Source organism: Acanthaster planci, linkage group LG01 (genome assembly GCF_054643075.1).
Source record: "Acanthaster planci isolate LZ-2023a linkage group LG01, COTS_SCS, whole genome shotgun sequence".
NCBI lineage: Eukaryota > Metazoa > Echinodermata > Asteroidea > Valvatida > Acanthasteridae > Acanthaster > Acanthaster planci.
This window is the reverse complement of record NC_141777.1, coordinates 4,220,849-4,235,037: the sequence shown is the minus strand read 5'-3', so window position 1 is coordinate 4,235,037 and position 14,189 is coordinate 4,220,849. Positions and strand designations below refer to the sequence as shown.

Sequence of the window (14,189 nt, the reverse complement as noted above, 5' to 3'; positions counted from 1 at the left end):
AGCTGCGCTTGCATGTTTGCAACATCGGCCTTGTGGCATCGACTAGCAAGTATCGATTATGTTCGAAACCTTGCGTGTTTTGATAGTGGTATATTGCAAAATAATCGAATCTTTCTTCACATTATTCGAATAAATGAAATCGACGGCACACCTGGTGTGAGGTGAAGTTTGACCACCGGCTGCAGTGTGCATGCACCGGATCGGACCAACATGATCTGAACATGAATAATTACGTCAACACAACCGGCCGCACCGACTGCACTCGCTAGTGCGGTACGCGTAATACTCGTCGAGATCAGCAGGGCATGCAGAATTATTCCGTCGATGATGTCCGGTCATCATGATGTACTTACTGGGACTAACACCACTGCATGTAAATTCCAGTTACTATAAAGAGATTATATTATGTGTAAATGGATCAGTACTTTTCATTTCTTTCTTAGCATTGTCAGACTGTAGATTTATAGCTTGGCAAGGTTGGTCGTTGCATTATAATATAATAATATCTGCATTGCGCGTCTTTTCTCCAGCCGCTGCGTAGAGCAGTATTGTAAATGGTGTACCAGTATACTTCTTTTGTTCTAGTGTCATGCCATACAGAGTTATTAACCTCAGAAGAAAAGCTGGAGTAAACATTTGTAAATGATACTCTGACATTCGCTGCTTCATCACAAAAGTTACAATGGCGATGGAGAGGGGGCTCAATGTTTGAACTCATGGAATTTGGATGTTTCTATCAAGACATCTTTAATTTGCTTAAGTTATTACACATTTTGTCTACATTAGTTTTAATATGACTGAGTACCCAGAGCATGTTAAAATGTTGGATAACTATAACTTATTACTAGACAAGTGTCTTCGTGGACGGAGTTTACATGTGCAGTAAATAATAAATTAAAATGAATTATTGGGTACTGGTAGGCCTACATATAAATTTAGGGAATCAAGGCCGAATTCATCTACTGTTTTCCATGTTCATGTTATACCAGGATTATCCAGATCATTGATGCTAAGCAGATACTGTCAGAGTGGCGCATGTGCACTTCTGTTACTTTAAATTATGGCCTCCATCCCAGCTGATGCCTCCAGAGTTTGTACCTGTGCTGGTCAAATGATCATCAGAAGCTACAACACCAGAAAGAATGGTCAGTTGAATGTTTAATGCAGGGCGTTGAGGTGCTTGGACGCAGTAGACAGAGCGGTCTTTTTCCTCTGTAGTGTGCATGCTCAGAACTACGTGCGCGTGCCCAGAACAGGCAGTAAGGACCAGTTTATCTGCCGCCATGAAACATCTCAGAGTCTCCCATTACACATACATGTAATCTAAACAGAATCTGCATCATTTTGGAGATGATCAGTTTTTGGATGTACATGTAAAGTGTTTCCCATTGTTTTTGGTGTTCATTGCTTTTTCTAGTCTCCAGTTTTATATTTCATGAGTAATTCTCCTGATGATACAGTGTGAATGTTCCTCCTGAATGAGTAATTTGAAATGTAGCATACATTTTTTAATTAGTGTAGTATTGTCTCAATGTTGAGTCTTTTTAAACACGCCAAATTCCAAATGCACCTATCGCGTCTGATGTACCTCACTGTTATTACAATGCACATGCACATGCACTCATTATACAGTTTACTCTGTGAAGCCCTGTGTTTTGTATCCTGCTCAAAAGTCTCTATTTTTAAATGGCTTGGTTGTGTAAAAGTTGCAAGACTAATTGCCTTTTCCATTATGCCTGTTGACTTTCATACCTTAGCCTACCGTAGGTTGTTGCATCAAACTAATCAGAGGTGGGCTTCTACAAAGAGTGCTGAAACCATTGGAGTCAAACATCTGAGACGATGCATTCAGACCACAGGACCTTTGACTGTTGCTGAGTATATGAGAGAGGTTCTGACCAATCCAGTCACTGTAAGTGGGAGCCAGCCTTCTTGAGTGAGCAAAGGTCAAGTCTTGGTTACCCTGGCGTGGCCATGAGGTGTTTTGCTTGGTTGCAAGGGTTGTTGGTGGTGATGTCACATGAAACCTTTGGAATTGTAGAGTAGTGCCAGAAGAGTCGATTATTGTAAAATGTGCCATGTCGGTGGGTTTGATGTTTGTACAGAAATTTTGCTAACTGGTTTTGAACCAAAGTCAACACATTGTTAGAGCAAAATTTGAAATTTCCCCAGGCATTAGTGAAACACCTGTGAAATAGTTTATGTTGGTCATCTTTCATGCAATATTACACTTTCCTGTTTTTTCCTCTCTAAGGGTTACTACATGAATAAAGATGTTTTTGGCACTAAAGGAGATTTTATCACATCACCTGAGATAAGCCAAATGTTTGGTGAGGTGAGTATTGCATTTATTCCATATTTGTAAATGTGGAGACAGTTTGGTCATTCTTTTTAGTAGTTTAGTTGAGAGACATGGCCAGTTTTAAGCAGTTGATAAAGCAGGGGCTAGCTTCGTGCCACTTCACACAGGATGCACCATGTGTGTGCCTTTCTCATTTAAGGGCATTTATTAACGACTGCTTGCAAGAGGAGCATACCATGACATGGCTAGAGGGTTCTTAAAAAAAAGGTGAAATAAAATTGGTGGACAAAGTCACGGGAAATTTGTTTTTTTTATTTTAAAGCTTGTTTAACTGATTCAGAAGTTATTTGAATGGGAATGGGAATAAATAATGCTTTGCCAAATTTAGACCAACATGTAAAATTCTCAGAAGAATGGATGCTGATGATGCGTTGTGTCCATTCTCCATGGATGCTGACAATGCCCATTCATGAATTTGTTTGGAATCACAAAATCGGCAGAATAAGACAAGTTTAAAAATTCTGAATTTCAAAGGATTTTGTTCGACATTTTTAGTTTTGTTTTAAATACCCCTCCACCCGTTTTGTGGTATGTTCTCTTGAGAATAGTCCCAATTTCTTTATGTGGAGATTGGTGCATGCTTGGCACATTCTGCTGGAGGTGGCATTTTCAAACGTTTGAGATAGGCTTTTAACCAACAGGAGTGGCTAAGCTGTCGTATGTACAGTGAATTTGGGAATTATTGCCAAAGGCACCACCTAATCATTCATTCTGGAGAGCAACATGCTCATCTGAAATATTATGACATTGACATTGGAATGGACAAATTAACATAAACTTAGCACACCTTATACGTTACAAAAACTGTCTGAACATCAAGGATATTCAGCAAATGTGTCAATCAGGGGAAAGGGTAGTGTTCATTTAAAGACTGGCTTCCAGAGACATGGTTGTGACGGTTGTTGGCTCGTGCCCATATATTTGCAACAGGTAAAGACTCGTGTTTTCAGACCAGCATGTAGCTCGGAAGTGAAAGGGTGTAATCTTGTGTGAACAGAAGAAGGTGCTCTTTGAAAGAAGAGTACTAAGCAATTTACACAGAGAGACTTCTCTGGTTCTTGTATGCTTCTTCACAATTTCACTTTTTTTCAGACATGTATTTTCTTTGTACCAGTGTGCTCAAGGCAAGCTGACAGTCTGGCTTGTTATTACTGGCACTCCTTCTCATTAAGTGCCGTTTGTTTCTGCAGTTGATTGCTCTGTGGGTCATCCATGAGTGGACACAGTCGGGCTGGAAAACACCCTTACAGGTTGTGGAACTTGGCCCAGGTAGAGGGACGTTAGCTGACGACATGTTACGGGTGAGATTCCGTAGACAATTGGATGACCAATGTGAGAAGCATTGAGGTTGAATCACACTTGTGCCCAGGTCATGCACACGCCAGTGCTATTCCTACAACTAGTGTCAAAGAAATGGATGTTTTTCTTGCTTTTTAAGTATGTGTCAGTGTGACTTCCTTTGAAGAGTGGTGCTGCCTCTGTACTGTTTTCCAGGCTATAATCTTGAATTTCACCGTACCGTAGGGTGTAAGGTTTGTCTAAAATGGGCTTTCAGACCTTACATGTACTTGTATCAGGAGTTGAATCCTGTCATTTGTGATCATTTTGAAGGTGTTCCAGCAGTTTCAACAAGTCATTGGCAATTCCTTGTCGCTCCACCTGGTGGAGGTCAGCCCTAAGATGAGCCAACTCCAAGAGGAGAAACTTACGGGTCAGCAGCAATCAACAACAGACCCAGGCCAACCTGCAGTCAGCCAGGACTCTCTCGCTAGAAGAGATGAAGGAGGTCTAGGTGAGGAGAAGAGCCCACCATCAGCCTACAAAACCAGCATCAGCAAGACAGGAGTGCCTGTAGCATGGTACCGGAGTCTCAAGGATGTACCGAAAGGTGAAAGGTTGTCACTGAAATGTCCGCAGAGTCAGATAATTAACCTTGAACCTAACCATCCTTTGGGATTAAATTATTCAGGAGGCATACTGTAAGCAGTTATTTCCTCAAGAGGATCCATATTTGATAATTCAACTTGTTAAAGTTTGCTTTGGATACTGTTATTACATGGGTCTAGAGTGGTCCATGTGCTGCCTACTATGGTGTAATATCAGTCGCTTCAATGCAGCCTTGAGCCTTATAGCAGAGCACATCTACAACTTTTTAGTTTCACGACCAGGACGTTTTGGTTACTTTCGTGGAAAGAGGTTCAGCCCTTGTGAACCCAGTTTGGATTTTTTCGGTCCGCCCCGAGTGTACCCCCAAGTGGCAAAAGAAAGATAGGTGGTTGTAAGTTTTCCAAGCGGGTTCTTGCTCACTTTCTGCATGTATGCAAAGATATACATTAAGGAATAAATTTGTTATGCGTACTCAGCGTGCCCTGTGTCAAACGTGCCATTGATCTCCATTTAAAGCGTGCCTACGTGGTGAGTACCAAAAAACCCACCCTCTTTTGTTGGGCTCGGAGCAGATTGTGTGAGCCTGGTTTTTCTTCGTGACACTCATTGTGATGATGATATGTGGTTTATTTCTATGCTAGGACCCACCTGTTTTATTGCTCACGAATTCTTTGATGCCTTGCCAGTTCATAAATTCCAGGTAAAGATTGCTTTTATGTATATGTAGTCCCCTTGGAAAAAAAATTAATCTCAGTACACGTATTTTGTTTTGTCATTAATACTAAGACTACTGAAAAATGGAATGCAAGTCAAAATCATTTTATGTTAATTGATATCAATTCCCCTGGCCGGCCTGTGAGAACTAAAAAGGTCTGAGCTTTTCAAGAGTTTATTATATCCTGAAGTAAACTAGTTTATGTTTAAGTTGATCTTAAAAGTCCCCTTATGACCTGAACACATTGATTGCTGACTACAAGTAAACTTGTAGTAACAAGTAAACCGGATTCTGCCACTACAAGTATACTTGTTGGAAATGAAAGGCTTTTGTATTGTAAATTGAATACACTGGCATCACAGAAGAACTCAACAAATACGCTGCTGACAGTGTGGGGGACATACATCTGTAAAATGCTCCCGTTCAAACAGACAAGTGAAGGTATTTGTTAAATATGTGCACATGCGTACAGCGCTTGGCAAATGTGAACGCCCTGTGAAATTATGCGTGGCAGTCAATGTGTCAAAGAATGCCTGACACAAACAATTTTGTCTTCTGGTGTCATTCTTCAAACTAGTACTTTTGTTGTGTTGAGAAGACACTGCTTGGCTGAAGTTTATGTTATATTTCAACAGAGAACACAGAAAGGTTGGCGTGAAGTTCTTGTTGATGTTGATAATAATGATGCCGGAGCTCATCATCTGCGCTTTGTGTTGTCACCAGCGCCTACACCAGCTTCAACTGCCTATCCCCAGGTAAGACTAAGGTTCTTCAACCAACTAAGGCTGCATATGAGCATGTAACTCATGGAGCATGGCTCATGGATAAACAAAAGTATACCCTCAATCAGACCTGGAGTATCCGCTAGTAGAGGAAACAAGAGCTTGCGGGCATTTTTTTTTTAATAGCAACAAATTATCCTTTGGTTGGAACTCATCGCATGTGTGCACAAGTTCATCGGGTTGGAAGAACTCTCATCGGCTTGGCTGTCATTGAGGTGTTATTGTAGCAGACATTGTCAATAGAATCATGCACTGTCATGTTGTCCACATGCACAGGACAGTGATGGCAGAGATCACATAGAAGTTTACCCAGAGGGAGGTGTGATTGTAGAAGAGATAGCTGATTGAATCATGCTATGTCTCGTTCTCTTCTGTCGTCGGACAGTGATGGCAGAGATCACATAGAAGTTTACCCAGAGGGAGGTGTGATTGTAGAAGAGATAGCTGATTGAATCATGCTATCCGTTGTCCTCTGTCATAGGACAGTGATAGCAGAGATCACATCGAAGTTTGCCCAGAGGGAGGTGTGATTGTAGAAGAGATAGCTGATTGAATCATGCTATCCCTTGTTGTCCTCTGTCATAGGACAGTGATAGCAGAGATCACATCGAAGTTTGCCCAGAGGGAGGTGTGATTGTAGAAGAGATGGCCCACAGGATATCACAGCATGGTGGAATGAGTCTCGTCATTGATTACGGACATGATGGGACCAAGGCTGACACGCTAAGGGTGTGTATTCAAATTCATTACCACTCTGTTTCAATATTAACCCTTCCCCCCTAAAATATAACAAATCAGTGTTGACATTTGTATGCATCTTTTTATGTTGGATCTGTTTTGGATGTTATGACTGAATACTGGTTCAGAAAAGTCTCTTACTAGATTTCTTCCAGCTTTTTTTGCCTGAAATTCATGCATGGCACATTGGATAGACTGTTAGCAACAGGTAGATTAGGTGACTTACAAGTAAAAACAGCTAACAAAAAGTGTTTGACATATAAGTGTGAGCATACTGCACAGAAATGTTACTGGGAGACTTTTACCTTTAGGCTAATTTTTTAAGGATGTGAAATGTAGTGACAATAAAGATCAGTATCTGAAACAAAACAGGATATGGTTAGATTTTCAACAGTTTTCTAAACATTTGTCTGAACATAACGGAAATTGCTCTGTCAAACTTAGCCAGCTCACTCAATCAAATTACACATGCATGTTAAATCAAGAGTCATGCATTTTCGGTAGTTCCTCATGCATATGTAGGTAATTCCCTCCTAAGATTTTTTTTAGTGTATATTATGTATGCATTTCTGTTTTGTATCATTTCAGGGATTCAAGAATCACCAACTACATGATGTGCTTTGTGAACCTGGTACTGCAGATCTCACTGCCGATGTTGACTTCTCATATTTCCGTCGAATAGTTCAAAACAAAGGTACTTACATAATATTCATTGGCCTTAACATTCCTCAATCTGTCATGTCTTGGAGGATTGATGACCTTCAGTGTAAATAATTGGCTTGAATGATTATCAACACAAGAAAGGTAATGAATGGTAAATGTGAGAATTTGTTTGAAATATGGGCATTAATCTTATACATGGCATTAGCCTGTTGAGGAATTGTCAAATTAAGGAGTATTTTCCAAGTGGTGAATGACTGAAGTGGAGCATTTCTGAAAATTCTACCAAATGTGAAATTTGTTTACCGATAATAACCATAACTTTTCCAAATCCTTCCTTCACAAGGGGAGGATTTCAAAGGGTTTGGACTGTGTGGCAAAATTTGCTGTTAATTTCAAAAGATGTGCGGTGCCAAGGTTAGGCGTTGTGTTGGATATGCTCAGCCATGTATGGCGACCGGCCTAGATTATACTTGAAAGGATTTTGTACTGGTCCATGACATGCGTGTTGACAGTGGTTGCTGAGGATTTCGAAGGATCACGGATCACAGCACACCTCCAAGGGATGCAGTCAAGAAACTACGCAGAATGATGAAAGATTTAGGCTGCGTCCAATTGTTACTTGGAGGCATTTGGAGGATTTTGTAGGTTGTATATGTTCAGAAAGACCTGGTGAGTTTGGAATCATCATGGTTTCTGCCACAGCAACTTTCTTTTCTAAAAGCTGAGCTCTCTTCCTTTAATTTCAGTTTCCCCTTATGGACCTGTTACTCAACAGTCATTCTTAAAGGCAATGGGTATTGAGACAAGACTACAGGTAATGTTCACCCAGTATTTCTTACATTTTATGATAGCTGAGAAAATTTTTTGCCACCGTTGTTGTGCTACTTCATAAAATTCTTCTGTTTTAAAGCGCTGCTATCACCCACACCGCAATTTGCTGTAGTTGTGCTTTTAATAAATTTAAAACTCAGATCTCCAGCACCAGTTGATGGGGTAATTTCTTGAATATCCACATTTATTCATGATTAATATGAGGTTTTTCCTGTAAACTCCGTTCTCTTTGTGCAGTGGTGTCATCCAGTACTGGCTAATTTAGAAGTACCTATTTCCCTGTACGCAGTACATGAACATCCTGTTTACACTTGTTGGTTCATTTGGTCCCATTTTCCCTGTTTTGTGGCCATATTGTAACATTATCATCAATGCTTGTTTAGATGACTAGTGTAATTCATAATCTTAACCACTACCGAGATTTTTCTGCTGGACCAAGTTGTATTAATCTGACACACGTATATCTTTGTTTTACATTTAAACAATCGGACATGTCACTTTACTTCATTGAAGGTCATCGTGTGTTAAGATTGGTTAGATTATGCATTTTTGTGTTGATAGATGCTACTGAAGAATGCCTCCGGCAAGCAGAGGAGTAGTTTGCTCAGTGGTTACAAGATGCTGACAGACCCAGCACAAATGGGCGAGAGATTTAAGTTCTTTGCTATGATGCCGCTCATTCCTGAGATGCAAGGTGGGCCGGCAGGGTTCCCACCTTGATACCTCTGAGGGTTAAATGCCGAAGGACCCGAGGCTGGACGAGGGATGGAGGAAGTGATCCAAGGTCTTTGCTTTGATGTAACTGACTGAAAGGAATCAACGTTGGAGGCAAAATCACCCCAAATGGGTGACCTCCATGATTATTCAAGGTGACGGAAGGCATGTGAAAGGATCTTTCTAGGATATGATGGGCTTGTACGCTTCATCTTTATATTAGACTGATGTCTATTACATTGTATTTCTTCTTTTGATTAATTAGAATGCCACATTGTTAGAATGACTGTTTCCTTTCAGAAGGTACCAGAGAATGGTCCATAACTTCCTTGAGCATAAATGGCAGACAGCTTCAGGTTAAAAAGTGTGAGATAAATGCAAAATGAAATATATCTCCTGTGATCTCAAGCTGCCTGCTTTTCTTCAATTGTTGATTGAACGTTACTTGCCCCCTCCCCCAAAGGAAAAAAACCAGTGTCCAAATGATTGAAAGTGTTATTGCAGAAAAGGAGGCAATTAATCGAAGGATCGATTGAAACGTGTAACATTGCATACTCAGGATATAAATATATGCTTCATGCCTTCTAATACAATAAATACTGTGAAAAAGGGACATTATTATTATTCTATGGGTCACTGCACTGCAGTTTTTTTTTACTATACATAAACAAATTTTGTAATACAAACCTCCAAAATGCACTTTTGTGTTGCAGCTATAGACCTCGGTTTCAACGTTTTTTCCATCAGTGACTATCCAGCTTTAGGTGTGAGGGGAGGGGGAAATTTAAAAAAAAAATGCGCTTTCGGGCTCATTCAACATGATAATGGGGGAGAACAAATATACATGTGTAGCCTATTTATCTGATAAATAAATACACAGATTAGTTTCTGTCCAACTCGCAAATGAAGTAATCTCAGTTGAACCCCCGCCCCAAATATCCATGGGGGGCCTACCCTCCCTTGCTGGATGCACTGTTGTGTTTAAAAGAGTAGTTTGCTCCCAATTTTGTTTCTTTTTCTTGGGCTGAATACTTCCATATTCATGAGCAAAACTGTGGTGCCATTCCAGGAAGAAAATGCTACATTAAAAAAAATTGGAAAAACAAATGGTATCAAAATTACCTCATTATACTCGAGAAAAAAATGCCCCGCAACGATATCAGAAAATATGTTGAGGGGATTCCAAACCCTGGCTCTTTTTAAGAATAGGACTTAACTCTGGTACGAAGAGCAAAGTGCAACTTTGCATTGCATCAAATTCCTGCTGTCCACTAAGAGGGCTAAATCGGAATCTACATGTACATTTTCCCTCTTGGATATTTCATGACTTCTGTGATCGGTCCACCTCGCCATTCGCCAGTGCACAACGCAAAGAGATTATACTGCACACCATATAAGCGTACCCAAGAACTATACGAGAACGATTGTCTTTAACTTTGGAATCATTATCATCATTACTATCAAAATTTGTTTCCTTTAGTTCAAGCAAATTTCATGATTCGGTGAAAATGCACGAAGGAAGCCAAGGGGCATGCTCGGTGTACCCGGATTGTTGGTTATAGCAGATCGATGTTCGTATATAGCGTTCGTTTTTCTTTTTATTTGCTCAACTGCTCCTTGTGGAAATTTGGCAAGATGCTTACTTTTTGCTTGCACGCATTTGTTAGCAATGAAATGGCCCAGGGCTTTAAAGGGAAGGGAAGCGTAAAAAGATTGCTAAAAGGGGCAAAGCAAATAACCAAACAACCAACCAACCAAAGACCTACCTTTCCAATTTGTGTCCTTAGAAAGGCACAAATTGGAGAGGCTGGTACATGTACCTCTAATTATGGCCATCACGCCTTGTTTTGTTAAGTGATTGTTGATGGATTTTACGTCGGGCAAAGCCGGCCTCTCACCAGTGTAATATATCAGTGTTTCACCGAGAGCTGTGACAAAACTCACAATTAAGCTCCCATGTCGGCCTACGGCACGGTGCTCGAACCCACGACCTCCCGCTTGCAGGTGTAGAAGTGCAACTGTCTAAGCGCCATTTAGTTCTCTGAACCTTGTATTATTTTGTGCACCAAAATTACAGAAGCCAGGTTACTCAAAACAGTATCTTACTCCGTTGCTCGAACCACCTGACCCCCTCGGTTTCCCTAAGTTTCCTTGATAATGCTGTGGCCCCAAGCTGGACAAAGAGAGGGCGGAATGAGGCGATAGCAACGGATGCTCGTTTGGTAGGAACTGCTCACCGCTGATTCACAAACGTTGCATCCACATACAGGCCTACCTCGCTCGACGCCCTGGCAGAGCCCGAAGAGGGCACTGGGAAGGGCTGGTGGCTTTGCCCTGTGATTGGCTATGTAAAGTTGGATTGCTTGGTAGTTGTTTAATAATGTCATTTAAATCAGTTTTTGTTGACTTGACTCGTGTATTGTATATATCCAGAACTATTTGGTCTGAAATTGACCAACATGTGACTTGCGAGTATCAAATCTTCTTTTGACCTTTGTGGACCTCTATGGACCTGACCGTGGTAACTTTAACTAGTTGACTCAAATACCTTCACTGGACAAATTCCATATTTTAATTCAGTTCTGGTAGGTTTTCTGTCTATAATATACAAGTAGTCACTTGGTCATTCGCTACGTCAGTTACAGCTTCAGAGTAAGGGAATTGCAATATTTTGTTCTTGGAAAAGTTCCAAGAGCGCTGGCGGAAGAGCAGATGCCGTTCCATCGCTACCAACAAAGTGAATACTACTGACCAATATTGCTCTCTTCAACGGATGAGGGGGTGCTTCTGCTCAAGGCGGATTGCTGCCCATTTATTTGTTTTAATACAGTTACGCCCACGTTAAACCAAACAGCCTACACATTTTTAGCCAAAGACTGTTAGGGGAAAACACAGACTTAAAACGCAACTGGAGTAAAGCCGCTGCGTCCACCAATCGCAAGCTTGCGTTAGTTCATTTCTGTAGACAACAAAATTAGTCATCAGTCAAATGTGGTCGATAACAGTGAATAAGTGGCCCTGCGCACCATACCCGCACGGGATACGTAGACCTACATATACAACATCGGCCTGTTGCGCGGGTGTGAGTGAGCATTATCATTTCCTGCGGCATCTGTGTGAGCACGGCTGATGTTCTGAAGTCCTCCATCTGTACGTATAGGCAGACTGCATTATCGATTTTTTCAGCCCAGTAAAATTTGCAGTTTGCACTTTCATCAGTTGCAGATAATTGCATTGAGTGCCGGGTTAGCTCGTAGTAAAAGCGTGGTCACACCAGAGACATCAAAATGCCTGAAATCTCCGTTCCAAAGGTGAAAAGGCCCAGCAAGTGCAAGCTGTGTTTACTGCGATGTTTCGCTTGCTGCTGTCCGTGCATGAAGCCGCGGCTACCAGGCCAGGTAAGTCAACGCCAGGATGTGGGTAGAACGAATGATCATTCCGTGATAGTTGTCCCTCCCTTCCTCTTATGCCCATTAAGTTCTGTGTCAGCGTGCTCATGAGACCCCCCCCCCGGTTTGGTACCAGTAGCCTTTCCCAAGACGATTCCATGCCGCGCCCGGCGGCGCTAGGCGTAAGATACACGTACGTTACTGCTGTGAGCTACAACCATAGAGCAATCCTCAGAGGCCATGGCCAGAGCACCGTGGGTTTACATTCCGCCTCACAAAAACAAATAACATTCTTCAGATCTGCATAACATTATGTAGCGAATTGGGCGCGCCCATGCATTGTATGTAATCAGATTGAGTAGTCCGTTGTCCAATTTGAAATAAGCGTCTAACATTTTTTTTCAGAGTGGACGCTTTCACAGCCCTTGTGCTATGAGGGAATTTGTGACTGCGCCTCAGAAAAATGTACGGGTTAATCATGTAACTATCAAACTACGAAAAAAAATAGGCGAAGAGAGATGGTTAGCGTCTATGTCGAGAGCCGAAAACCCCAGCAGTTAATTTGGAGCATTTCATGGACCTTATTGATGTACCTGTATTTTCCACAAACTCGATATATTTGCCGCTCTTTATTTCACTGCCGAAAGGATTTATAATCGCTAGCTGTTGTGAATTAGGCCCGTGTGTGTTGTACATGTACATGCATATTTACTGCAGCATTACAGATTCAAGGCCGTATTTATGCATTATAATATATTTCTTGTGGCGTTCAGTGGAGGAAGCATACAGCGCTTGTGGGTGGTGTATTGTTTAGTTGGGAAAAGCGACGACGGGAAGTAAAATGATTATCATAACAGTTCACTAAAGGTGACTGGTAGTTCGGATGTTTACCAGTCATGCTCTGTTACATTTAATGCATACAATGACGTGTTGCAGAAAGATTGCAGAGTCCTAAATTTTGACTGTCAACAACAGCTCCCTCCTCGCACATACAACCAACGATTACTTTACATTTTGTGCGCTTGAAATTTTGTGCTTTACCATTTCTTGAACTAAATAGGCCCATATGTCAAAAACTTGAAGTCCAGAGAGAAATGTCGGGAGATTCTGTTTTATTTACAGTAAGCCCACATCACAGGTGTTTACGGCCATTTTCAGAATTGTTTACTGCCGCACGTCAGAACGATTTGTTTTTCAGCTGGTGTTCATAAATCTTTTTGATGGTTGTACCCATTATTATATTCCAAACGAATAATAAAATTTCATTGTTCCCTTTTTTGACTCACTCAGGTTGAATGTTCTGCCTTTTTTGCAACCCAATTTTAATTGGAACTTCAATTTATCAATTTTTTTTATTGTAGAAAAAGAAATGCTGCTGCTGCTGACACCAGATACGTGAGAATGGATTCTGCCGTATCGAAGTAAGTTTGTTTTGGATTTGAGTTTCTTTTGAACCTTCCCCTGCCTGTTTATTGTTTGTATTGCCAGGTGGTGATGTTGGTGACAGATTTAACTAAGCTGTCCACAAAAAGAAATTCTTATCGTCATCATTAAAAAAACATCAAAATACCTTAATCTATTTGATAATGTTCCACTATTCGTCCACTTGCTCGTACTTTGGAGTAAAATACAGCAAAGTATTGGATGAGCAATTTTACTACTCTAAAAGTTAATGATCAACTTTTCCAAGAAATGGAAGGGGCTTAAACTTCAGGAGGTGAGACCATTTGTTAACTTTATTCATGCAGTTATGAAATCCTGAAATCTTCCTTCTCTTGTGGGTAGGTTCCAAAATGTTACCAGTAGGCCTACATTTCAACTCGTGAGGACTGTTTGAAATATTCTCCTCTTTTTCCCTTTTCTTCTTGCTAATGACAGTCATACGGTAATCAATCCAGTACTACGATAACTCAACCACACTAGTAACAGCAACGACCAGGTTTCAACTTCCGAGTGATGCAAGGACAAAGGAGAAAGTTGCATGGTGCTGAGAATTTAATCGTTCCGTGATTTATTGTATATTTAATTTTTATTTCTTTTTTAGTGTGTCGGCTGTAACAGAAAAACACTGTTTTATCACTCATCTTTGGTGCACTTCAGCGATATTT

General features: G+C 40.9%; 1 protein-coding gene across 1 annotated transcript; it reads left to right on the top strand.

The window, feature by feature from the left end:
- The first annotated feature begins 214 nt into the window (after nucleotides 1–214).
- ndufaf7 (NADH:ubiquinone oxidoreductase complex assembly factor 7) lies at nucleotides 215–12,090 on the top strand. The gene is made up of 12 exons (XM_022239950.2): nucleotides 215–373; nucleotides 990–1,145; nucleotides 1,758–1,912; nucleotides 2,255–2,335; nucleotides 3,553–3,663; nucleotides 3,974–4,250; nucleotides 4,891–4,949; nucleotides 5,600–5,719; nucleotides 6,332–6,475; nucleotides 7,073–7,178; nucleotides 7,894–7,961; nucleotides 8,540–12,090. Exons 2-12 carry the CDS (start codon nucleotides 1,061–1,063, stop codon nucleotides 8,696–8,698), a joined length of 1,365 nt encoding a protein of 454 aa, XP_022095642.2. The 5' UTR covers nucleotides 215–373; nucleotides 990–1,060; the 3' UTR covers nucleotides 8,699–12,090.
- Nucleotides 12,091–14,189: the final 2,099 nt, after the last annotated feature.

Bases quoted from the DNA above. Each gene is read 5' to 3' on its own strand.
- ndufaf7 (XM_022239950.2), top strand. From the start codon at position 1,061: ATGGCCTCCATCCCAGCTGATGCCTCCAGAGTTTGTACCTGTGCTGGT. The intron at 3,664-3,973 runs GTGAGATTCCGT...ATCATTTTGAAG, and splicing joins TAGCTGACGACATGTTACGG to GTGTTCCAGCAGTTTCAACA. The intron at 4,251-4,890 runs GTGAAAGGTTGT...TTTCTATGCTAG, and splicing joins TCTCAAGGATGTACCGAAAG to GACCCACCTGTTTTATTGCT.